General features: G+C 34.5%; 2 protein-coding genes across 2 annotated transcripts; one reads left to right on the top strand and one right to left on the bottom strand.

Moving 5' to 3' along the window:
* Positions 1–233: 233 nt before the first annotated feature.
* LOC149392809 (ribosomal RNA-processing 7 protein) lies at positions 234–5,035 on the bottom strand. The gene is made up of 10 exons (XM_089618382.1): positions 4,913–5,035; positions 3,714–3,800; positions 3,486–3,632; positions 3,244–3,366; positions 2,965–3,087; positions 2,178–2,312; positions 1,858–2,001; positions 1,313–1,410; positions 733–943; positions 234–606 (listed from the first exon to the last, which is right to left on the bottom strand). The coding sequence occupies exons 2-10, from the start codon at positions 3,772–3,774 to the stop codon at positions 521–523; spliced, it is 1,128 nt and encodes a 375-aa protein (XP_089474508.1). The 5' UTR covers positions 3,775–3,800; positions 4,913–5,035; the 3' UTR covers positions 234–520.
* Positions 5,036–17,284: 12,249 nt separating this feature from the next.
* LOC149392808 (uncharacterized) lies at positions 17,285–21,801 on the top strand. The gene is made up of 4 exons (XM_089617829.1): positions 17,285–17,433; positions 17,616–17,705; positions 18,918–19,595; positions 20,042–21,801. The coding sequence occupies exons 2-4, from the start codon at positions 17,700–17,702 to the stop codon at positions 21,431–21,433; spliced, it is 2,076 nt and encodes a 691-aa protein (XP_089473955.1). The 5' UTR covers positions 17,285–17,433; positions 17,616–17,699; the 3' UTR covers positions 21,434–21,801.
* Positions 21,802–23,891: the final 2,090 nt, after the last annotated feature.

The raw sequence follows: 23,891 nt of genomic DNA, 5'->3' as shown, positions 1-23,891 counted from the left end.
TCGAGCACACAGTCTTGGAGGAGAAAAGAACGACTCGTGTTCTTGCTCTCTTGGGCATGTAAGTTTTTTCTTTGACGGGCTATATATATAGTTATATTTTATTTTTATGAGAACGTAACACTCTTGAAGGAATCTCGAGAAGACTATAAATAAGTGTTACAACGATTGCTTCTTTAATAAATATATTTAAAGGTTGCTATGGTGAGAAATACTACAATTAAGTACATGTCGTAAGCCTAAAACAAACAGAAGATATACATATAAACTTATATGTATATAAACTTGGCATGAACGAGAAAAGAAATTATCCATATAAATCTACTCTTTTGTAATTAAGTTAAAATCCCATTTGGGAATAAAGAGAATGTATTTAATTGAAATTATGGAAATGGAACAATATTATTACAATAGCCGCTGATAAAAAAAAAACAAAAAAATCAACAAAAGCCACATTTCTAAACTCAAAATTGTAACCTGAAGGGTTTTCGCACAGTCGGAAATACTTCAAGAGCGGAGAAATTTAATAAGGTTTGAACTTCCGAGCAGCTCTGAGCTGTTGTAGCCGCTTCATGTCCTCCTTAAACTTGTTCTGCAGCGTCATAATATCTATATGGGGAAACAAAAAAAACAAAAAACAAAAAAAAAAGGGTCAAAATAATTCTCATGAAGTTCCGAATCGACTCGGGGTCAAATGTTGCAGTGTTCGAGTAAACGTTCGAGTAAACGACATACCATTCCTGTGGGCTTCTTTCTTTTGGAATCGGTAGAAATCTTGACCGACTATCTTTGACTTTTTCTGGGCAAGCTTGTCTTCGGCCACAGCTTGAGCCACGGACCCGACAGTGGTTCCGGTTTCAGCATCGGTCGTCTTTTTCCTTCCTTTGTGATGCGTAACAACAGTCCATCCTTCTTCGGCTATTTTCTCTTCTCTTTCTTTCCTCTCCTGTATTTACAAGTCAAGTTCATTTTGTTCCGAAAATAAAAAGAAAATTATATACATAAATAAAAAATTGCTGATGACTAAAAAAAAAGCTTAAATGAATAGTCGGAACTCGGAAGTAACATCTCTTGGAGTGAGAATGATAGATAACAGACTTTCGAGAAGCCCGTGGTCTCCAAATAAGAAATTTCTTACTCTCATGTACCATTTTTCTCTCCATTTCTAATAAGCTAAATAACTTCAAAGTACTATATATATAATCCCCTAATTATCTCTTCTTCTATTCTTATTATACACGCATTATCTAGTTCTCAACGGAGAAAGAAAAAGAAAAGGAACAGAATTTTTTGAGTCTTCGGGTAAAGGTTTTACCTTTTCCAGGTTTGCCTCGTGATCGGTTATGAATTCGTCTATTCTTTGTTGCAGGATTTGGATCCCCGGTCTACTTTTGTGGTACTCCGAAATCCATTCTGCACCATAGAAGCACATTTTAGATAAATTCCTTCGCTCATTTTGTTAACGGACAGAGTAATAATAACACTCTTTTTTAGAAGATCAACACTCTTATGATCAAATGCATGTGTGTGTGTGTGTATATATATATATATATGTGGGTGTGTGTATATGTATATGTGGGTGTGTGTGTGTGTGTGTGTGTGTGTGTGTGTGAATGAGCTTATTCTGGTATTGTAAACAGGGACGGAGCCAAGGAGAGACTAGGGCTTAAGCCTACCCTCAAATATTAAAAAAAAAAAAAAAAAAAAATCGTTGTTCAAATAATTTTTTTCATTTAATATGGAAAAAATAAATCAGATTAGCCCCCCGTAAAACAATATTTCATATTGTTGTCTAGCTTCGTCCCTAATTGTAAATAACCATTTCTTAAATCGCAGAGTTCATATTAAAACAGTACATACTTTTCATTCCTTTGGAGCAATTGTCGTCCTCTGAGGATATGAGATAAACATCATCCTCGCTAACTGCGACTTCATTTTCCTGTGATTTTGCCTCGTTGGATGATTTCTGATCCTTCTTTCTTTTTTTCTTGGCTTCCTTTGACTCTACATGGCCGAAGAGTAACAATTCAATGAATCAATGTAGCAATGAATCTCTGAGGATGGATAGAATAAGAACTGCTTGTTGCTGCTATAAATACAAAATTTTCGAAGACATATGATACATATAGTTTAAAAAATAAAAATAAAATAAAAATAAAATAAAAATAAAAGAATCATACCTTTCATTCTTTTCAAACCATCGTCGTTTTCTGAAGAGGCGTGAGAAACCTCGAAAGCTGCGTCTCCTAGTGACTTCTTGTTTTTCTTGGAAGAACGACGATCTCTTTCTTCTTTCCGTGCTTTCTTTGACCCACCTGCAAAATGAGAAGATATTGTTTAAATAACAAGATTCACATACAAATATATATATATATATATATATATATATATATATATATATATATACCAGCAGCAATAAACAAGCGTTCTAGCTGGTGTATGTAAACTACTTCACAGCCCTATGTATATTCAGCCTCTTCAATCTCTTCAACTTTTCAGATATAATTTCTAATCATCCCTTTGGATCAGGGTTTTTTTTTTTATCCCCCGGAATGGCTTTCTCAACCTGTGATATTGACATTCCCAGGGATCGGACTCTAAAACCCAAGTCTTGAATTTTTCAAGCCCAATATCAATATAAAAAGTCCTGTTCCTTTTTTGTTTTTAAACACAATTTACAATCATGGTAAAAAAAAAAGAACCTCTAAATTAAAATACATGATATGTAGAGAGTTTCGATATGTCCCTGTTTAGAACGGAACAGAAGTGATGTGTTTGTAGGGCTTGAATATTAATCACACACAGTCTTTTTTTTCATGGAAGTCTAACTTAGTTGAGTAAACAAAGGCAACAGTGAATATCAAATCACGCATTTATTTATATGTGCCCCTAATTGGCCAATTCGATTAACAACAATACGAGGTCAACTACTGAGACATAAATGAAAAAATGTAACATCAAGCATACCATTTTTTTCATTTAATCCCTCGCTGATCCCCTTATCATCCTGATTAGTCAATGTAGACAAAACATCGATATTCTCAACAATCTTGACATTTTTCTTCCTCTTGCTCTTTTTTATTGAATGATCTGCCCAACCAAAAGGCAAGAAAAACATCAACATAACGAACGGTAAAAAAAATGAAAATCGAAAAGCACACAGAAAAATAAGCCCGTAATTAGCAAATTCAATTTTAAAGAAAACGAGGTAAAATAATGAGACATGAATGAAAAAGATCAACATACCATTTGGTTCATTTAATCCCTCGCTGATCTCCTTATCATCCTGATTAGTCAAGGTAGACAAAACATCGATATTCTCAACACTCTTGACATTTTTCTTCCCTTTGCTCTTTCTTTTCGAACGATCTGGCCAAGCAAGAGAAGGAAAATAAAAAAAATAAAAAAAAAACAAAAAACATCAACAACGATAAAATTTACATCGACCGAACTGAAATAACACTATAAAACTTTGAAACACCTTATACCAGCTTTGTCAATTCCAACACTCCGATCCTTTTTCGTTTCCCTCTTTTTCTCCATAACCAGGTCACTTTCAGTCAATGTAGACAAAACATCGACATTCTCAACAATCTTGACATTCTTCTTCTTTTTGCTCTTTCTTATCGCATGATCTGCCCGATCAAAAAAATAAATAAATAAATAATTAGCATCAACATAAGAAAGAAGCAATATAACTCAAAAACACCTTATACCAGCTTTTTGAATGCCAACGGTCTTCTCCTTCTTCATTTTCCTCTTCTTCTCCATCACCATAACTAGGTCACTTTCAGTTTCAACGGCTGTTTCAATGATCAAATACAAATATTTTAAAAAACAAAAAAAAATTACTTTATTTAACCATAGATGCAACAAATCATCATCAGGTATTCAGTAGTACATTATTATTATTGTTATTATACATATATAAAGGAAGAGGACAGAGACTCTCTCACATATTACTGTTCATTATACAGTACCGGAAATACCCATTTAATATTTTCAAATTACATAATGTCACTAAGCAATATTAAAAAAACGTCATACAAAAGCGAAATCAAATATTAGAAAAATTACGGCGTTGCCATTAGAAGCTGTATCGATGTCTCCTCCAGAAGCTCTTTGTATTATTAAAATTAAAATAAAAAAATAATAATAAAAAAAGCTCTCGATGTGTGCGGAAGCTACTTGAAAATCCAGATTTTTCTCAAATTTTTTTTAGCAAAGTCTACTATAAATTTACGAATCGATGAGGAATAACGACTGCGTAAGACTCGATCACCACAGTGTTCCCACCAGCATTGTTATTCCTCTGCTGTATAAAATAATTTAAAGCATAGGTAATCATAATTTAAAGTATCACCAAAGGCGAGTAAGCTTGACGTTTCTTTTTTTTTTTTTAAATATTCCAGGACAAAAACACATAAAAAGAAAAAGAAAAAAAAATTCTTCTGAATTTTATTTTCTTCTGACGGAGAAGAAAAGATTACAAATTTAGAACTCACATAAAAATTGGTTTGGAAATGTAACTCCTTAATTTCTATAAGACAATACCACACCCCAACTTTCAATCTCATCTTAAACTTTAACTTCACAGTAAAGCATCAATTTCCCAATAATTCCCGTACCTAAAATGAAGCTCAACGACAGTTTGAACCCCAAGTCAAAACCCACTATCAACATTGCAAAACTATAAGCTTCAAATTTAGACCCAAAAAAATGAAATAAAGAGAAAAAAACAATATACTCGATCAAAACCACAGCAACAATCAACTAATCTAAAAGCTAATTCAAACCTCAACTACACTCAATCAAGTGTAACCCTAAATTCGAGCAAAAAAAAAAAAAAGGCAAAACCCTAAATTCGCCTTTTGGATTTTCGAGCAAGAAAAGAAGAGAAGTTAAGAACACTCACATTAGAACGGTGTTGAGGTCGGTCGACTCTCGGGCAAGTTTTCTTTTTCTTTTTTCTTCTTCTTCTTCTTCTTTCTTCTCTCTATTCTGATGTTTTTTTCAGCTAATTACGGTTCAAATGAGTGACTATCCAAATACCCTAATGCTATATAAGGTCAAATTTCTGAGTTTGCTAATATGCCACTAAAGAATCAAAGCTATCTACAATATAGGGCTTTTAAATTAAAACATAATTTTCTTCCAAACAAATAGAAAGCTAATAAAATATTTTTAAGTTTTCACGTAAAAGGATAAATTACATTGTTACCTCTCAACTATATCACTCGTAACGTTTCACCCCTTGAATTTTAAAATTGTGCATCACAGACCCTAAAATTTTACATTGTAATAAACATCTACTTCTGTCAAAATCTAAGTAATGATGTTAAATAAGTAAGGGTAACAAAATATTTTTCCTTTTATTTATTCTTTAATCTTACTTTTTATTATTTTGTTTTAAAAAAATCAAATTAATATTTCAATTTTTTATCTCTCTCTCTTGAAATATGAACGAACACGTAACATTACATCTCCGATAAAAAGGAAAAATTCACATTACATCAAAATAGTCTCCATATTTTTTTTCTGCAAATACTCTCCCAAATTACATCTTGAATGTGAAAAGTATAGTGATGCTTCCGGTATACAACAACATCCACGTTCAAAGCCAACAAATGTAAAAGAAACAAATATCAACAAATACGAAAGAAATCTTCAACAGAGTAAGCTCAAACAAAAGGCCAACTTCATTCCTAACGACATTGGCATAATTAATTCCATATGTAGATATCTTGTAATCCGATCGTAGAAAAAGTGAGGAAAAACTCATCTTCAAAGTATTAAAAAATACATTTTGGAAATTCGGCGACAGGGTGGAAGGAGCTCAGAGGTGAAAATGATGCTTTTTATGATATCTACCAAGATTTATGAATCGTTGATTTTATAGCAATGTAAACTTTAAAATTACTATATACTTAATAAATCGTTATTACTATTATTATATTATTATATAGTGACAAATATAGACATGAGAGGGAAAACAAAAGCTACTTTTTTAAAATATATTTGCAATATCATACAATAGAATGCTTATGGATAATAATTTGTTTTGTTTGTTCTATTTTCTATGTATTGGGTAAAACAAGCCGCTTTTATTTTTTTGGATTATATCTACGATATCTTTTCATGTAATCTAAATACAACTTAAATTTACGATGTTATTTTAACGTTTTCTTCATTTTGATAATTTTTTATTATTATGACAAAAAAAAATGATTATATACATAATCCATCATTATAAGAATGCATCAATAATTTTTATTGCAACACGCAGACATATTGCTTGTACTACATAAACATGATGAAAATTAGGCTTGCAAAATAATCCACAAATCTATAGGAAGCACATTAAGTACTTCTAACTAGTACTAGCTTAATATTAGTTAAAGCCTTTTTCCCAAACTCATCCTTAACCCATTGAATCTCAAATTCATCAATAGTAAAGCATGAGACTCTGAACTCAGTGATCTATTCTATTCCTTTCTCCAAAAGCCAATCGAAAATTTCCTCTCAAATTTCGTAGAGCAAAGAGCACTCACTCAAGGATAAGATAATAGGGAAAATCAAGGGTTCTTCAGACTCGGATAAATAATCAGAGAAAATATGCAGCGGAGGAGAGAGATTATCGTTGAGCGAGCGAGAGCGTGAATGAGTGAAGCGATAAATCGGATTGAGTCTCCGAAAGAGAAGTGTCGTACGGACGAGCAATCTCGCGAGCTCGGGGAGATGAAGAGAAGAATGCCATTTGGGCAAATATTTGCAATAGTAGTAATATTAAGAGTTAAATATTGAGGAAAGTGTTTACAATTTTTTTTTACTATTTATAGACGATTAAATATCTTATACATGAATGAAAATGTCAATTTTTTAATTGATAGTTTTGAATATTGAATATTTTGCTAAAAATAATTTACAACTTTAGATATTTTTACTACAAGTACTCTAAACGTTGGCTAGTTTATAAATCTATCAATTGGAATTGCTATTGCATACATTGTTTCTAAAAAATTGTATATTAATATACGATAAAAGTAATCATTAATATAAAAAATAGAAATATGTACTAAGTAATTATTTTGCAAATTACTCTAAAGTAACTCGTAATAATAATAATAATAAATGCTTGTTTTTTAATCAACGCAAAGAGCGTCACGGAAACGAATCCATGGCCAGACTGTGTGGCCTCACGTGAAAGTGGTAGTCTTCTTGGACTCGTCGTCTTTGTCTTGTCATAATAAGATTCCGATCCTTATCACCTGAAATAAGAATACTAAAGATGAGCTAAGACACGAAAATTTATCTCACGACATATTTTTCGACGCGCAATATTAATACATTTACTGAAGTTGAAGAGGCCATATTATTTATACGTCTAAGAAGAAGATTTTGTTGTTTAATTTGGGGTGAGGCGAGAGGGAGATAAATTTATTAAATCTGGAGATGATTCGATATAATTTCTCTAAAATTATATAACTTGTATGAAATGAAGGTGGAGGAACGTATTTATAGGCGTCCAACGAGCTTACGCACGAAATGGTGCGTTCATAAACGCCTTTAATTGTTATTATTTGTTTGATTATTCTTAATTCTAACGTCATGGATCATTTTATTTCTTTATGTATATGGTAAGTTAACTTTAGCTTATTTAATGTGGATAACGATACATATCAAGTGTTCTTTTCCGAGATGTCGATGATTTTTTTTTTTTTTTACAACAACAATGTAATATAAATTTATAAAAAGGTGAGATTGAAAAACTTGTTCTTTGTGCTTATATGTACAATTGATTGTTTCATATGACGTTAGAATTCGATACATATAATATATTATTATCTTATAAAAAAGTAGAAACATTTGTTTTTCAGTTGATAACGAAACATTGTAATCTTGGCGGCATTATGTATGCATATATATTTTTTTGAGACAATGAGTCTTTCATATTTAATGTTGTATGCATATTTAATGTTTCTCTTGATAAGATTAGATGAAATAAACAAGAAAAGACAATTCCATATAAATAATAAATAAATAAAAAAACAAGAAAAGACAAAAGAATACTATATAAATAATATATCCAATGAGAGTCCTCATAAATAATGAAGGGGTCGAAGAAAGAAATAGTCGGCAATCGCATGTCTAGCTTCCACATGTACACGACTGCGTGGCTTCTCAATTTTTTTTTTTTTTTTTCACCAAAGGAGTCATTAATAAATTTGGACATTACGAAATAAAACCACAATTTTGTTCAATTCTAATATTGTTCACTGTTTTTTTTTTATTTATATAATACCAAAATGGTATCCTGATATTGTTCATAAAACATACTTTTTACTACCGTTTTAGTATTTTTTTTTACCCGTTTTTATAGATGTTATCACTTATAACATTTTTTTTGTTATATGAATATTGTCGGAACAAACTGGAACAGAGACTGATTTGACCAAAATTTTGGCAATATTCACTGATTATTTAGAGCTAGAATCCTAGTCAAGCCGAAATTGCAGTGGCCGGATTTTTTATGCATATATTTAATTATTGGTGAAAACTTAATAAAAAAAACTAAAAACGACTTAAATTACTAGCAAATTCAAAGAAATATTCAAAACTGATTGCGTTTTTACTATGATACTTTTTCATGCTTTGCGTATAAAATACTCTTCGTCACATTCTGATACTTTTTTTCACGTGACAAAATTAACTAAAATTAACAAGTCTTTCAATCATTTATAGCAACAAAAAAATAATAACAATAATAAAATAAATCACACACCAAAAAACACGGACATAACACATAAGAACATGAAGTTACATTTCTCAGAAAATAAAAAATATAAAAAGTTACATTAGACGTTATTTCCTTTTTTTTTAAAGGGTTTTAGACGTTAATTCCTTTTCTATATATTACCTTGTCTCTTTAGATTATTCTTATTTGACTTATTTTAACGAACAATTATTATTATTATTGAATTTACAATTGGTCGTAGCATTCTATTATTGTGCCCTCTAGTATAGTCAACTCGTCATGGAATTCAGCGACGACAAGCGCTGATAAATTCCTTGACCTTATTGTTATTATTATTATTATTATTATTATTATTATTATTATTACTTTCCCTTCATGATATTGCTTTTGTAGGGATATCAAGTGCGAGTGCGTTATTCTTTACCTGCCTAGCTACTACTTTGCTATTTCACCAGTTTCAGAGGAGTGTAAAAAAGTTATTCCTTTTGGAAAGAATATTATCAATATACATACATATACATGTATATACATATACATATATATTGATTCAAATTTACGGGTATATCGAATACCTACGGATATATCAAGAATTTTCATATAAAATAATATATATTTATACATAAAGATTGTAAAATTTGTACTCCTTTAATTCATTTTAGTTTTATGTTATTTAGATATAAATATATATATATTATGTTATTTATATATATAATAATATATGACATATTATAGAAAAAAAATACTAATATATATGTTGGTGAGGAGGGTGAGGTGATTGTAGAATATATTAATATTATATAATGGCAGAAATAGTAATAGCTACACAATTCCATAAAAATATTAAATAAAAAAAATAGGTACACAAATAATAATACTCCCAATGATTTAAATAAATGTTGGTAAGGGTGAGACAACTATGAAGGCAACTTTACACTCTAAAAAAAAAGTCCCACATCGGAACTAGTGAGATAATTTTGTTACAAATAGCATAAAGTTGTGCAGCCATTTATGTTACAAAAAAAAGGCACTCAACTAACTAAATTCCAATTGAGGTTTAGAGCAATCTATGTAACAAGAAAATGTAGTTCTGGAAGCCTCAACTAACTAAATTAGTAATTTTAAGTCGAAGTTACAAATGCAATTGAAATTCCGAGACTACGAATGTAAATTAGTAAAACATACCTTTCGTCGACGTTTTCATCATCACTGGAAGAGGAGAGATACATAGTTAGTAAATCGGTTATAATTGGTTAGATAATCACCTCTGGAAGAGGAGAGATACAGAGTTAGTAAATCGGCCTATTAATCGTTAGAGATTCGATCGCGCTAAATGATTAAATTAAACTTATCAGTTCGCCGCCATTGATCGAGCAAGAGAAGTGAGCGAGCGAGCGGAAGAGAGAGATCGTGCGGAAGAGAGAGGATGAGAGAGAGCACGCGGAGGAGAGAGAGAGAGAGAGAGAGAGAGAGAGAGAGAGAGAGTCGGGTGAAATGGTTTTATTGATTTATTATTATTTACTTATCAGGGAAATGAAGTGAGTCGTATTTTCCCGCTATAGTGGTGGGTCTGGGCCTATGCCCATATAAATTTCTTAGGATTCCCTTCATTTTAACTAAAAGATTTGTAACCTATTAATAGGATCTTTTAAAATAATAGTCAAGCTATCAATTCATTTAGGCAAATAGTCAATTGTTAATCAATATTAATTAATTTACGTACAATAGATTTGTACGTAAAATATGCACTAATCAAGATATCAAATGATTTTAAATAATAGTCAAGCCATCAAATGATTTAAAATTAGTGCATATGTTACGTACAAATCTATTGATTCACACTTGATTCACCACCACCGTCAGAATTCTTGCCCCAACCTCCATCGTTCCTCGGACGAAACCCTTGTCTGAATCTGCTTGACTAGTGCATATTTTACATACAAATTATTTAATCTCTCATTACATTTAGTTAATTTTTTTTAATAGCATGAGCTCATTCATGTGGTATTTTAGGCTTTATAAGTGCTTCAGAGAAGTCAGAGGGAAACAAACAAATAAACATCATCCTTCTACATGATTTTAAGGTCCTAAATGGATGATTTATTTGCAACGTCAAATAAATCTTTTTAGTCTAATTATTTGCAAAGAGTTGGACTTCGTATCAAGAATGTACAATCTTTTACGGAATGACTAGGGTCTTTGAGCGCAATATCACATCGTCGTTCTGTTTCAAGCTCAAGATTGCCATTTTTCAGAGTTTGATAACTTGAGAGTGAGTTTTGGAGGTGCGAGCTTTGGCGTCAAGATTCAAGTGTGTTTCTTTTTAATTTTTGTAATCTGAGCATATCTAGGATTACGTACATAATTATTATCATATAACTCATAGATTATCGATTACGTGCGTTGAATTTTTGGGGATGTGTTGATTTAGAAATAACTTTGTCAACGTTGCCGCAATTGAAGTTAGAAATTATTGTGTGCTACGAATGATCATTTTAAAATGTGTCTATGATTTTAGCTTATTAATTTCTTACGTTATTATTCAAAACTCAAAACCATGTTTCACAAATTTATTATTATTATTTTATTTAATTTTTGTTTTCATATATTAAACTTTGATCTAGATCTTTGTAGGCTCGAGTCTTATTTTCCACTATATTATATTAACCGTTAAAGGTACTACTTTTTGATAAGCGGATGACAAATAACTATTGGACTTTTTTTGGATTAAATAATAAAATACTTTGGTTCCTCGATATCGTCAAGAACTTATTGATTCCCGACTCTTGTTAAAGCACGCGACATCTCATTGCCATCCAATTTTGACTCCGATCTACTCCATGAATAAGAAATTCTCAATGTCACAAGCAACAAAATTTATTGATGTTGAAAATTTAAGTGGGAGGTCTCCTCGAAGACTAGTTGGCTGATGTGTAATCTCAAATTTTAAGTGTTCAAGTGAGTTAAAAGTTCACACTTCTCTCACACACTTTCCCTAGTGGCCCAATGTACTTGTGGAATTAAACTCTTAAGATGCCTTTCCCAAATCTCTTCCCTATGCACAGTCCATGCAGCAACATTGACATGAGTGTCCACAGTTACTAATTCGATCTTTCCATCATCATTTATATCAGCTGCAATTGGACTTCCCTGAATCTCAGCTATTTCCACACCGAACACTCGAGAAGATAGTGTAGTCGGATGCCGACTTTCAATTAAGGGTCGAACTCACTAACACTATATTTTAATTAAATAGCTAAAAAATTTAAAAAATAAAATAATAAACAAAACAAAAAAACAAAAGGGCTTTGAGTTTGAAGAAATACAATTTAAAGAAGTGTTGTGAGGGATTTTCCCTAAACATGAAAGTCTAACCCAATGATTAAAATGTTGGAGAATTGTGAGGAAATGGCGTTGGCATCCCCTTTTTTTGGAAAAGTCCGGCCAAAATATTGCCTTTTGTCGTCTCGCGTAGATTTGTTTCCACGTCATTTCGTCTGTTGTTGTCTTTTTTTCAAGCTATAAAACCCAGAATTTCGGGGAATTCCATAGAAACGAAGCCGAAACAAAACCTAAAATTTTCTCTCCTTGAAGTCGACGAAATCCACTGACACGACTTTGGAATTTCTGCCACACCCAGGTATTGTCGACGCTGTATGTACAATTTCAACATTATGACGATACTTATGCTGTGATGTTGCCGTGATTTCGCCGTCTTGTCCGTGAAATTGTGCCGATCGGATAGAAATTAGCCCATTTTTGTGTTTATTCAATTTTTTGTGATATATTGCTGAATGAAAGTTGCTTATCTACATTGTGCGGTTCACATATGTTTTTTTCAATTTTTTTTTAAGAAATTTCGAAAATTGATGTTTTAAATAGTTTAGATTTATGTTCATGAAATTGATACTTGAAATTTGAAATGTTGGGTTTCATGAAAATTAATGATGTTGGGTTTCATGAAAGATGTTGGGCTCACGTTAGTTGATATTTACTAATTTGTGGACAAAATTATTGTTCAATGCTTGTAGTTAAATAATGATGACAGATGAATGCGTACAAAAGTATTATACGAAGGTAGCCGAGAGCCTTAATCATTTCACATGCAACTATTATGGAGTGACGACAAGAAGAGATGGTGTGACACGTATGAAACTTCATCTGAGTGGAAGCGACCCGAAGAAGAATGTGAAGCGGTGTGAGAAGTGTCCTCCAGAAGTTAGAGATGAGATGAGGTTTTTGCTACATGAGGCAGAAATGAATAAGAAAAATAAACAAAACTACAGAGGAGAAAATTCGGAGAGAGATGCGTGCGACTCTTGGTCCAGTTGATGAAGAATGGGACTTTGATGTTGAGATGGAGCCTTACATCAGTATCCCGTCCTTTGCACTATTGTTGGAGATAATCAGTCTAACTACAACAACCATGTCTTAAACTACCAATCGAACTATGAGGGTCACATGACATGGAATGACTATTGTGATCTCCAAGAACGAGCCGGGGGTTACGCCACTCAAGTACTATTGAGTCTTTTTTATCTCAATTGAACATCGTATGTGTTTTGAACTTATCTTTATTTTTGAACCTATCATGTGTTTTAGACCTTTTGTTTCTTTTTTTTTTATAATGTGTGAATTTATTATGTGCGTTGGAGACTTGAATTTGAAATTTGAACATATTATGTGTGTGTTTGAAACTAATGTTGTTACGTGTCTGAAGTATGAATTTTATTTGTTATATTTAAAATTATGCAACATTATTTCCGTCGGCATTTTCGTAGTCGAAATTTCCATCGGCACCGCAATTTTCGCCGGCACAATTTTTTCAAATTTTCACATTTTTTCCATCGCAATTTCCGATTTATGAGACCATCGGCATGAAATCGGCCGTCGGCATTTCAATCCTTGGTCCAACTCAAAAACAAAGAAGCACGGTGGACCTAGTCTAAGAAACAAAGCGTAAAGTCCAAAGACTTCACCATCTCGCTTCCATCTCAAGAAGTGAGGCTCACTTGAAGCAACTTCTGTTGCAATTTTTACGCGCGCAAGTGCACGTGTCGCCCAAGTAATATAGTGAATTTAAGTACGAGTGTCGATCCCACGATGAACAAGCTTAATTAACAAACAAATCACTAGCACGAATTGAACGTAAAGGAAAGATGGAAAGATGTCACAAATTAATGACAAGTTTTAAAGCAATTAAATAACAAAATACTTAAGCAGAAGTTGTAAGCAGAAGGAGAGGCTAAGGACCAAGGCTTCACGGGTTTATTCAACGGTTTGGATACATGACTTTCACGCACAAACAATAATCACTCACTACTATTTGCTAATCATACTCACAGAATGATATTGCTAAATCTCTCTCGAGCATCTAACAACCTATGTCAGAATTAGGAAAATCTTCTCTCGATCTCAATCCCTAACAAAAACATGCATTCATAACAAGAGCATTCACACGATTCTATGACAACCTAACTATCTCTAGCCTAGGCATGCAACATAGTAATTCAAACCAAATCGCTAACAACCTAATCTTTCTCAAGCATCAAGTTGAAGTATAAAATCATGAACAAGGTAGCTAAGCTTGAACAAGCATTAAAAATGGATTTGAATTAAGCAAAGTAGTAGAGAATGAGAATTGAATTTCAATATATTAAATAATATCCATAACCGAATCCTAAACCCGCTACGCCATAGTCCTTAATGGAATTAGTTCATGGCGTAGCGAGAAAACAAAAATAAAATAAAAGAAAAGGAAGAACAAGAAAACATACTTGAAATACTAAATTGAAAATTAAAATAAGGGAGTTCAAGAGAAAAGAAAAGAATAAAACTGTGATTGGCGCCAGATTGATGAAGAACGGGTCTCCTCTTCTCTTCTATCTCTCCCAAACACTAAGAAAAACAATGAAAAAGTGCCAAAAGTCCAAAACAAAAGTTTGAGAAGTGTATTTATAGGCTTAGGTCGAAATTATGGTGTTTCCTCTAATTTTCGGAGTAGACTGGGTAACAAAACTTGATCCGACGGCCCAGATCGCTCCAGAAAACGCGTTTCCTTTCTTGGATTCGCGCACCTCGCGGCGCGCGGTACAGGGGTCGCGGCGCGAGGTAGTATTTCTCGGGAGGTCGCGTTCCGCGCTTGACGCTCGGGGATTTTCGACGCTGAAATTCTTCGACCTCGCGACGCGAGGTAAACAATCCCACACCCTCGCGGAACGCGCCAGCTGCTCGGAGATGACTCGGGAAGCTTTTTCAAACCTCGCGGCGCGCGCTAGGGAGGTCGCGGCGCGAGGTCTGGAGTCTTCTTGACTCCTTCTTCATTCTTGCCTCGTTTTTTTATCTCGAATGCCTCGATTTGTACGGATTTGCCCAGAGTATCATAGAAATCCCATTTTTGACCTGAAAACCTTCAAAACACACGAAAAACCTCAAAACTACCCAAGAACAAGCTCGGATTTAGTTGGGATAATAGGAGTTTTCTACGTACGACACGCACTTATCAACTTCGCTTCCATCTCGATAAGCGAGGCTTGCCTCCACCTTGCATGAAGCAACCCCGCTTCTGTCTCGATAAGTGAGGCTTGCTTCTACCACAACAGGACATGGCCGGCCTCAACCACGTACCTGGAAGAAGAACCCAAGTAAATGACGAATTTACCCTAACTCTCATCATCTCACTATAAATACATAAGACAAACACATTGTCAAGGGCTAACTTTTTATCTTTCTAACTAGATTATGCCAAATTTTCTACTCAACTATGTCTCTCATAAAAAACATCATTGAGACTAAAATCAAGATCAAAGAGAAATCAATGTCACTCCCTCCACTCATACAATTTCATTAAAAAAAAAGAGGAACAATCTACTATTATTATGTACAATCGCTACTAATTTTTGTTCTTGATATAAAAATAATTTTCAATATAAACAGTGTTTTTTTTATATTTTATTTATTCGATAAAATAAAATAAACGTGATAAAATAACAACCCTACTACTATTTTTTATTTTTATTTTTTATTTTTATATATAACGTGGTAAATGATACGTAGAGTTGAAGTAATAGACTCTTTAACTTCAAACATCGTCTCTGGCTAGATTTGATTAAGAAAATGTCACACTTAATATATTGCACATAATTATTTATTTACGTCAGTGATTGCAAACAATATGATTTAAATAATGTTTTTATTATTTATTTATTATTATTTTTACATGCAAGAGTTGATATATCACGCTAATATATTTATATTCCAGAAAAAATATAAAACGACTGCAACTTTAACATAATATATCCAAAATTATAAAGGATATGGAGTCAAACATACATTAAACTTTAAACCATACTTTGCCGGGCCAAATTATCAACCACATTTCTTAATATTTTTTTGTTAAGTATTGTTAACAAATCTCTTAGTTCCATAAAAATAGTAAAAAACATAAATGAATGAAACATTTACATTTATTGGATATTAGACCTTTTGATTTGTTTTCCCATTTCTTTCATGATTTTTTTAAGTGAGAACCTCGTGCATATCGAATAAAAAAATGTGAATAATATCTTATTTACATATAGAAATAAAGAAAAAAATAAGGAAAACATAACAAACTTTTGTCAATTAAAAGAGTCTTTCATACTATTCGCCAGATATCACTCGCTGATAGTTTTGAAACGGTCGTTTAATTTTTTCTAAACACGTTATTGGTAATCATAATAAGAAGTGACTCGATACAATTCACCGAACTCCGGTCATAAAGAACATATCGATAAACGCTCTTAATTCCCAAGACGAATATTAAGGGGAAATTAAAAAGGCAAAAAAATATTTAGAAGGAATTAAATCAATGTAAATTGACTAGAAAGAGATCTATTTTTTTTTTTGGTTGCAATTTTTTATTTGTTACTAAATGAGTAATGAGCCCTAAAAAAAAAACCCTACCTAACATCATATGTTTTTCTTTCTCTCTTCAATTTGAGGCCTTGTGGTTAGCCATATTGGTCACACACACGACTACACAATGACTTGGTTTTGGTTTAAAACTCACAAACAAAACAATACCCAAACTTTCACGTGGATAACAAGCTTGACATTTCTTAACAATATTTATAATAATAAATAAATAAAATTAAAAGAAAACCAATCCGGAGGTTACTTTTGTAATTTAAGATATCAAATCCAATCTGATGGAGCGAAACCCATGTTTGTTTTATTGTATCCGTACGCGCGTGACAATCGAACAAACAAAAAATCCCCCGCAACACAAAGGCTTTCGAAACGACAAATTAGCCCGAAAATTGCCCTAAACGACATGTCGTTTTCTAAAACAATGACGTTTCTTGCGAAAACAGCCCAAATGTCGGAATAAGACAGGTTATCCGAATCCCGTTACGATAGCCCAGCGCGTACAGGATTATACTAGAAGAGAATCCAAATCGCGCGTGGTTTCAACCGCCTAAGAAGAGCGTGAAGTTTATCTCTCTCAAATCCGCTATATAAAAAGGACCAGAACCCATCTTTCTCTACGTATATTATTTTCTCTCTCTCATTCTCTCTCAAAAAAAACAAAGGAACGACTTTGCCTTTTTTTTTTTCCTCTCAATATTTTTTATTTTTTTTTTCTCTCATCGAATTCTTCTTCGTATCTGCCATGAAAAAACCTCAGCTTTTGTAAAACCCAGGTACGGTTGTTAATATTTTTGCTTATTTTTGTACATGTAAATATTAGCATATAGTTTTTAATAATATCTAAAGAAAACTGTTTATGTTTGAGAGAGAGAGAGTTGTGTATATATGTGTGTATATATTATGTGTGCTGTTCACGTTTTGTTTATTTCTAATCTGTTATTTTCTTTCATCCCAGAGTTGGTTCGTTCGTTCAATCGGTGAAAAATACTCGAATACCCATTTCACGTGGCTTCGATTATTATTTTCTTTTTATATTTCCATGGAGGTATGTTTATATGTATGTACAGTTTATTTATTTCGAAAATATAATTAAAAAAATAAATCTTTATTGCTTTTATATTTTCTTTCTGTCATTTTATTTTGTGTTCTCTGTACGGCTTTTCGAGTATAGTTCTCTCTTGTGTGGTTTAACGGTTCTGAGTTGTAGTAGAAACATCGAATTTTTGTGGATCATATATATTGGAATTTTCACATTCGAACGGTGGTTTTTGTTTTTTCTTTTTCTCGTTATTTTCTTGTGGGTTTGTTTATTTTCTCTTGTAGGGTTTATTTGAAAATTAAACTGGGTGCTTATTATAATTGCGCTTTGGTTCGTGAGAGAAATGTGCTTGACGAGCTTTGGTTTTATTTTATTTTATTTTATTTATCTATTTGTCAAAGGTTTTTGCTCTTGAAATGTGTTTACTTCGATTCTGGTTTTGGGTTCTTGAAATGAATCTGGGTATAGCATGTTTTACTTGTTTTTTATTTTATATTATACTGTAACTTAATAATCTTTTTTTTCTTCTTCTTGCGTAGTTATTGATTAAAGCACTTGTAGTATGTTCTGAAAGTAAACAAATTAGTTTCTTCTGTAGAAATATAATTGCTGTTCTGTTTTTGGATTTAGTATATTATTTTTTTTCATATAAAGATTTTTTTTTTCTTTTTTTGAATCTTGTTAAAGATAGGGAGAGAAAATGTATAATTTATAATTTACTTATGCAAAAAAAAAAAAAAAAGTTTATGTACTAACCAGGCTGAATTAGTCTTATTTTTTTTGGTTCTGGGATTCGAATTTATCTTTCTCTCTTTGAATGTATTAGCATATGAGATTTCACTTTATCAGACTTATTGTTTAATGTAGTAAAAATAACAAATAATAGACTGTTTTGAGTTAGGAAGATTTCAAGAGGAAAAGAAAAAAAAAAGGTAAAGTAACAAGCTTGAATTCATAATTTCCTTTTTTAGGGCTCAGATTATTAAATGAGAGTGGCCTTTGGTTTATAGATGGATTGCTTTCATTACTATTCCTATTGAGAGATTTCATATCATAGAACAAAGCTTGAATCTTTACTTGAATGGATTTCCTTCATTACTAAAAGCTTGAATCTTTTTTCTTATGAAATCCCGCTTTGAATAGTTTCATAATTCATAAATGGATTGCCGTCATTACTAAAGCTTGAATCTTTATCTCATGAATTCGTGTTTTCGATAGATGGACTCGATAGACGACGCGAACGGCCACACAGTTTTGCTCGAGTCCGTGTCTCTCTCCGCGTCTCCCGAGAACTCCGCTTCCACGGAACTTTCCGGAAAGTCGGGGATCTACGGAGAGCCCGGGATCCTCCCGAGAGTCGGGAGCGCTTTCCAAGCCGACATACCCGATCTCGAGCCCGTGTCGAAGAGCCGAGAAAGACCCGATACGGCCTCTGCGAATTCCATACCTCTGACGTGGGTGATAGAGGAATCCGAGAACGAGGACGCGGATTTGAGGTCTCGGCGCGGCAGAGAGGCTCTCGGCTCGGAGCTAGCGGACCCGAAATCCGGGGTTTCGAAACGAGGGAGAGGATTTCGGCTCGTCCCGGGCTGCTCGGGAAACAGCGTTTGGAGCGAGATCGAGAAGGCGAGCTTTCTTCTCGGGCTGCACGTTTTCGGGAAGAACTTTGTCCTGCTCATGAGGCTGAGCGGGGTGGAGCGAATGGGAGATATAATGTCGTACTATTACGGGGATTTTTACGGGAGTGAAATGTATTTGCGGTGGCGGGGTTGTGGGAAGACTAGGGGGCGGAAGTGTAATTACGGGCAGAGAATCTTCACGGGGTCGAGGCACCAAGAGCTGCTCTCTCGTTTGCTCGTCGACGCCACCGAGGAATATCGAAACGCTATCTTGGAGGTAAATTTTTAAAATTTTGTTTTTCTTCATATATTTACTTGCAGATATATGTGACTGTGAAATGATCATGTCTTTCTGGTACTTCAGAGCTTCTCAGTTAGGATTTTTTTTTATTGAATATCAAAGAATGGTTTCACATGTGAAGAACTCTAGGAACTTTATTTTCGAATGTCTGTATTTTTATGTTATTTAGGATTAGCAAAAGAAGAATTTGATTAGAAGTTTTATTTTTCAAATCTCTGTATTTTTATGTTATTTTGTATAGGAAAAATTATCGTATTACGGCATGAATTTCTGCCTGCGTCTCGAGATCTCGTATAACCGGAATTTTTTTTGTTTTATCAATAAGACCTTCTCGATTTTAGCCAATATCTTATCACGAATAATTCCGACAACTAATAACATGTTTACTCGAATAATTTTTTTTTTTTTTTTTTTTTTCGCAGATGTCAAAGGCGTTCAGCGAGGGAAAGCTATTGATCGAAGACTACGTATTTGGCCTGGAAGGCGTGCTGGGCCTGAGCGCCCTCGTCGAGGCCGTCGGGATCGGGAAAGGGAAGCGAGACCTGATCGGAAACCCGCCGGAGTCGGCTCCCCGGACCCGCCGCGAAATCCCCGCCGGAAAACCGCTCTCCTCGCTCGCCCCGAACGAGATTCTGAGCATCTTGAAAGGGGATTTTCGGCTGAGCAAGGCCAAGGCGAGCGACATCTTCTGGGAGTCGGTCTGGCCTCGCCTCCTCGCCCGCGGCTGGCACTCCGAGCAGCCCGGGACCCACCTCGTGTACCTCCGCCCCGGGGTCGAGAAATTCTCGAGGACCGAGCTCTCCAAAGGCCGAGACTACTTCGACTCCGTGACCGACGTCCTGAGCCTCATCGCGGGCGATCCGGACCTCCTCGAGATCGACGGCTGCACCGGCGAGACCAAGCGGGACCCGCCGGAGGCCGCCGCCGACGACCGCCGGTGCTACCTGAAGCCGCCGCGGAGCAGCGGAGCTCCGACCCGGGGCGGCGGCGGCTCGGAGTTCACGGTCGTGGACACGAGCCGGGCCGTGGTGAGAGAGCTGCGAAGCTTGCCGGCCAAGGCAGCTCCGGCGAGGAAGGGCCGGTCGGAGGAGGAGGACGACGACGGCGACAGCTCCGAGGTTTTCGACGGAGACTCGGCTCCGAAGAGGGCTTTCTCGGCTCTCCTCGCTCTCCCCGCTCAGGCGAGGAAGGTTAGGAAGCTCAAGCTGGCTCGGAGAGAAGAAGGCGAGGAAGGTCTCGGCCTCGTGAAGCGGCGAAAGAAGTCGTCTTCTTCTTCGACCGGCTCTTCGGGCGTCGTCGCCGCGGTTGTTCTCGACCCTCCTCGAGAGAAGCCTCAGACGAGGACGTTCATCGACCTGAACGTCCCGGTCTACCAGAGCGTCGTCGAGATCGACGAGGTCTCGGTGATCGACGCCGCAGAAGTGACGCGAAAAGTAGAAGGGGACGAAAAAGAAGAGAGAAAGGCCGATAATCCTCCTTCTCCGCCGCCGGAGAGATCGCCGGAGAGGTCGCCGGAGAGATCGCCGGAGAGATCGGGGCGGAGGCAGAGCACGAGGAGCAGACCGCCGACGACGAAGGCGCTCGAGGCTTTCGCGTACGGATTCATGGACGAGAAGAAGAAGCGGAGAAGGAAGACAAAAGGCTCGCTCGGCGACGATGAAAACCCTCCTCGGCCCAGGAGGCGGGCCCGGACGAAAGGCCCGCTTGAGCTCGAGCCGGTCGCGGTGGATTTTCCGATGGACGAGAGCCAAAGCTCGGCGCGAAACGCCGACGACGGTGGCGAAAAGCTTCGCGTGGTTCCCGAGATGGGTTAGGGATGGTTTTTTTTTTTTTCTCGCTTGCTTGTGTTACAAGTCAGCTTTTACCGGGAGGGAATCGAGCGCCGCCGGATTCGGCGGCCGGCGATACACAGATGGAGAGGGAAAAGAGTCGAACTTTTCTGGCTCCGAAGAAAACTGACGATGAATTTGAAATCAAGTTCGAATCTTTGCTGTGTTTTTCTTTTCACATTGTAGAGTTCACCATTGCACACACAAGGCAGGTCCTGATTATTTTTTTTGTTGTCACATAAAAGAAAAAATGTCAGAAACCTGTTAAGCTATAGTTTCTAGAAGAGAAAGCATTCACATTGGTTGGTGAATATATAGATTTTTTTTAATTCTTTTTTTTTTTTTTTGGTTGTCTGTTGACTTTTAAGGAAAATTTTTACTATGGTTCTGTTGAGCCAAATAGAATATATGGTTTCTCAGAAAATATAAATATCTCATTCTTCAATTTTTCCCCTCCTAAAGATAGAACAGTTTTAACCTTGACTTGAAAATTGAAATGAAACAGCAAAATGCAGTAATATTATCAATGTATGCAAGATATTTTATTTTGTTTGAAGAGCAAGCTATAGATATAAAGCCATAAAAGAAAAAGACATACTTTCTTTCGCCAATTGTAGGCGTTTAACTAAAAAGTCAAGGAAATAATTGAAGATTCGGGGGACTCGTCTTTTTTGTTATCTTATATTATTGAGGAGCTGAGATTTATAATCTATCTTAAGTTTTATTTACTGATATGTATTAGTTTTCAATAATAACAATATTTTACATTGTTTTAAAATTAGTGATAAAAATATATCCAATAGTGTTGTGTCCTGATAAATGAACTGGTTTATCTGTTAAAAAAAAAACTAGTTTCTTTTTATATTTCTTTCCAATAAAGCTGATATATATAAATATAAGTAAACCCCGAAATATGTCACATAAATTCACACACACACACATAAGACAGGACGAGAAGAGGCAATTTGTATTACGTGTGTGTGTTTTGCATGATTTTTAGCGACCCAAAATGCCAAGAATTTGCCAATATTGTACACGAGAAAGCTTAGTTTATATGCATATGGTTTATTACATACATAGCCTTTAGCTATATATATATATATATATATATATATATATATATATATATATATATATATATATATATAATAACCAACGTTCTTCTGGACATGTCATCCTAACCGTAGTTTCTAATCACTTTTTTTCTTACTGAAAAGAAAAGGAGGGACAAAAATAGTGCATTACACTAGGGACGGAAAACTCTAAAAAAAAGTGCGAGTGTTTTATTTATTTGGTAATGGAAATCAATAGTTTTTTTCATGATGTATAGAAGATATTTTAAGTTTAACCTATGATTTTTAAGCAAATAAATAGTAAACTATATCGGGGGACCATTTGCAATTTATATACGCCAACAAGGAATTCCAGACTGCCATATTTATTGCTTCTTTATATTATATTCGTTACATCAATGGTGGTTATATAGTTATTGTGGAATTAATATATTTTGCTTCAAATAATTGTATTATATTTTTTTTCACACCAAAGCGCATATGTGTTGGAGAACTTTAACACGAGCATCTACTTCTATTTTATGGGATTAGTAAAGATGAGAAGCTTCAGTCTCGAATTTTATGAATAATAAAAATCTAATTTAATTTTATATTGTACCTCAAATTCTTATAGTTAAAAGTTCAAAATCACGCATGTTAACAAAGAAAGAGATTGGATATAGTAAACAACTTCTCTTCGATCAAATAAAAGAAGAATATGAATTCGAAGTAACGGCTAATTTTTTTTCATATAAAAAAACAATACACTATGCAATAGAACGTAATCACAAGGACTAGAAGGCAAAATAAGAGATCAATAATTGCTTATTCGAGTTCAATTACGAGATCCATGTAATTTTAGGTGACACATAAATTTGAATTGATTTTCTCTATCCAACTCGTGAAATGTGTCTCTCTTCGACCTAGAATGAGCGAGGCGGATGAGGAAACAACATTTGATTTGTTTTCATCTTCCGAGATCGAACATTCCACTAATAAAGTTTCAAATCATTTTCCGAGCTGATTGATCTTTCGACGATCTAGCCTAAAAGAAGTCTCACTCTTTTAGCGTGAATGGACTAGACCGATCAAATCTACTTCAACAGATTTGAGCCATGAGTTCAAGCACTCGATATTCGAAAATACTATTAGTCAAAAGAGACAAAATTCTAGGCCAACAAAAAGTTATTATATACGTATCTATCAATACTAATAATGAGTTTTCTAAGTAATTGAACTATAAATTGAAATAGTAAGGCACGGCACTACATAAATGATAAGAAAATAGAAAAATTATATAGGTAAATATTGTACATAACGTATCAAAGCTTTACAACTATCTTATTTAAAAATTTGGAAACATGACAATTTCATTTTCCTTAAATAACTAA

Source organism: Urtica dioica, chromosome 6, assembly GCF_054948205.1.
Source record: "Urtica dioica subsp. dioica isolate 48M chromosome 6, U.dioica_male_clone48M_v1_H2, whole genome shotgun sequence".
NCBI lineage: Eukaryota > Viridiplantae > Streptophyta > Magnoliopsida > Rosales > Urticaceae > Urtica > Urtica dioica.
Note: the sequence above shows the minus strand (reverse complement) of the source record. Positions and strands in the feature narration are given on the sequence as shown.

What these genes read in the sequence shown, in the direction of transcription:
- LOC149392809 (XM_089618382.1), bottom strand. Translation starts at nt 3,774, where the DNA reads ATGGTGATGGAGAAGAAGAGGAAAATGAAGAAGGAGAAGACCGTTGGC. An exon ending in CGTTGGCATTCAAAAAGCTG is followed by an intron (nt 3,633 to 3,713) that starts GTATAAGGTGTT and finishes TTGATCGGGCAG; the next exon opens with ATCATGCGATAAGAAAGAGC. An exon ending in TTGCTCCAAAGGAATGAAAA is followed by an intron (nt 1,411 to 1,857) that starts GTATGTACTGTT and finishes TCTATGGTGCAG; the next exon opens with AATGGATTTCGGAGTACCAC.
- LOC149392808 (XM_089617829.1), top strand. An exon ending in ATCGAAACGCTATCTTGGAG is followed by an intron (nt 19,596 to 20,041) that starts GTAAATTTTTAA and finishes TTTTTTTCGCAG; the next exon opens with ATGTCAAAGGCGTTCAGCGA.